The sequence below is a fragment of the Etheostoma spectabile genome, chromosome 17, assembly GCF_008692095.1.
Source record: "Etheostoma spectabile isolate EspeVRDwgs_2016 chromosome 17, UIUC_Espe_1.0, whole genome shotgun sequence".
NCBI lineage: Eukaryota > Metazoa > Chordata > Actinopteri > Perciformes > Percidae > Etheostoma > Etheostoma spectabile.
In genome coordinates this window covers 5,133,095-5,133,971 of record NC_045749.1, presented here as the reverse complement: position 1 = coordinate 5,133,971, position 877 = coordinate 5,133,095, and the positions used below count along the sequence as shown (strand labels likewise).

The 877-nt window shown below is 40.9% G+C and overlaps 1 protein-coding gene across 1 annotated transcript in view; it reads left to right on the top strand.

Moving 5' to 3' along the window:
- slc17a5 (solute carrier family 17 member 5) overlaps positions 1–877 on the top strand; it is a 12,981-nt gene that overhangs the window by 3,668 nt on the left and 8,436 nt on the right. The window contains exon 4 of the mRNA XM_032541009.1: positions 140–227. Coding sequence (XP_032396900.1) covers positions 140–227 — 88 coding nt within the window. The remainder of the gene's footprint in view (positions 1–139; positions 228–877) is intronic.

Sequence of the window (877 nt, the reverse complement as noted above, 5' to 3'; positions counted from 1 at the left end):
AAAAGAAATAGAGTTATAGATACAGACAGCCCAACAAACTAACACAGAGATGGTTTGCATGGATGGATACGTGGATAATTGATTGTTCCTGAGGGATTTTGTGCACTTCTGTTGATGTTCTTGTTATATTTGTCTTCAGGGAGTCACATTCCCTGCAATGTACACCATGTGGGCAGCGTGGGCCCCACCGCTGGAGAGGAGCCGACTGCTCACAATTTCCTACATTGGTAAGACACTTGGACACAATGGCTACAATGTCAACACAAAGAAAAATGTTTGACAAACCGATCTCAGCAGTCTCAGTCTCAACCTAACCATGTGTACTTAAGAGGTTGGCATTAGGTCTGCATGATATTGGGGGGGAAAAAAACTGACATTGCAATATTTTTTTCCCCCTGCGATGTATATTGTGATATGAAAAAAGTAATTTTTAAAAGATGTCATAAATAGCTCTATTTGGAAATAATAAATCATTCTCGACCATTGCGGGGATTTTGTAGGGGAGTGCATCTACATTGAAGACAAAAATAAAAAACAATTTTTCTTCTGAAGTGATTTTGGAGAGTGAAATTAGGTAGAAATACGCTGACACCATTGTATTCACACATCCAGGCTATCAATCCAGGCTAAAGTTTATGACAATGACTGCATGTTGCTTTCTCTAAATTTCAGGTTGCGGTCGACTAGCAGGGCCAGCTTGTTTGATAAATTGATCAGACCTGCATGTCAGGAGCACTAGCAACAAACTGTGTATCCAAGAACAATTAAATCAATGTAAATGACGTTAGATCAGACACAAACTTCTGTAGTAGATTAGTGTTACGTCTCCAGCGGCGCGGCTCCGAACCGTAACGTTAGTTGGGACGGACGGACCCCT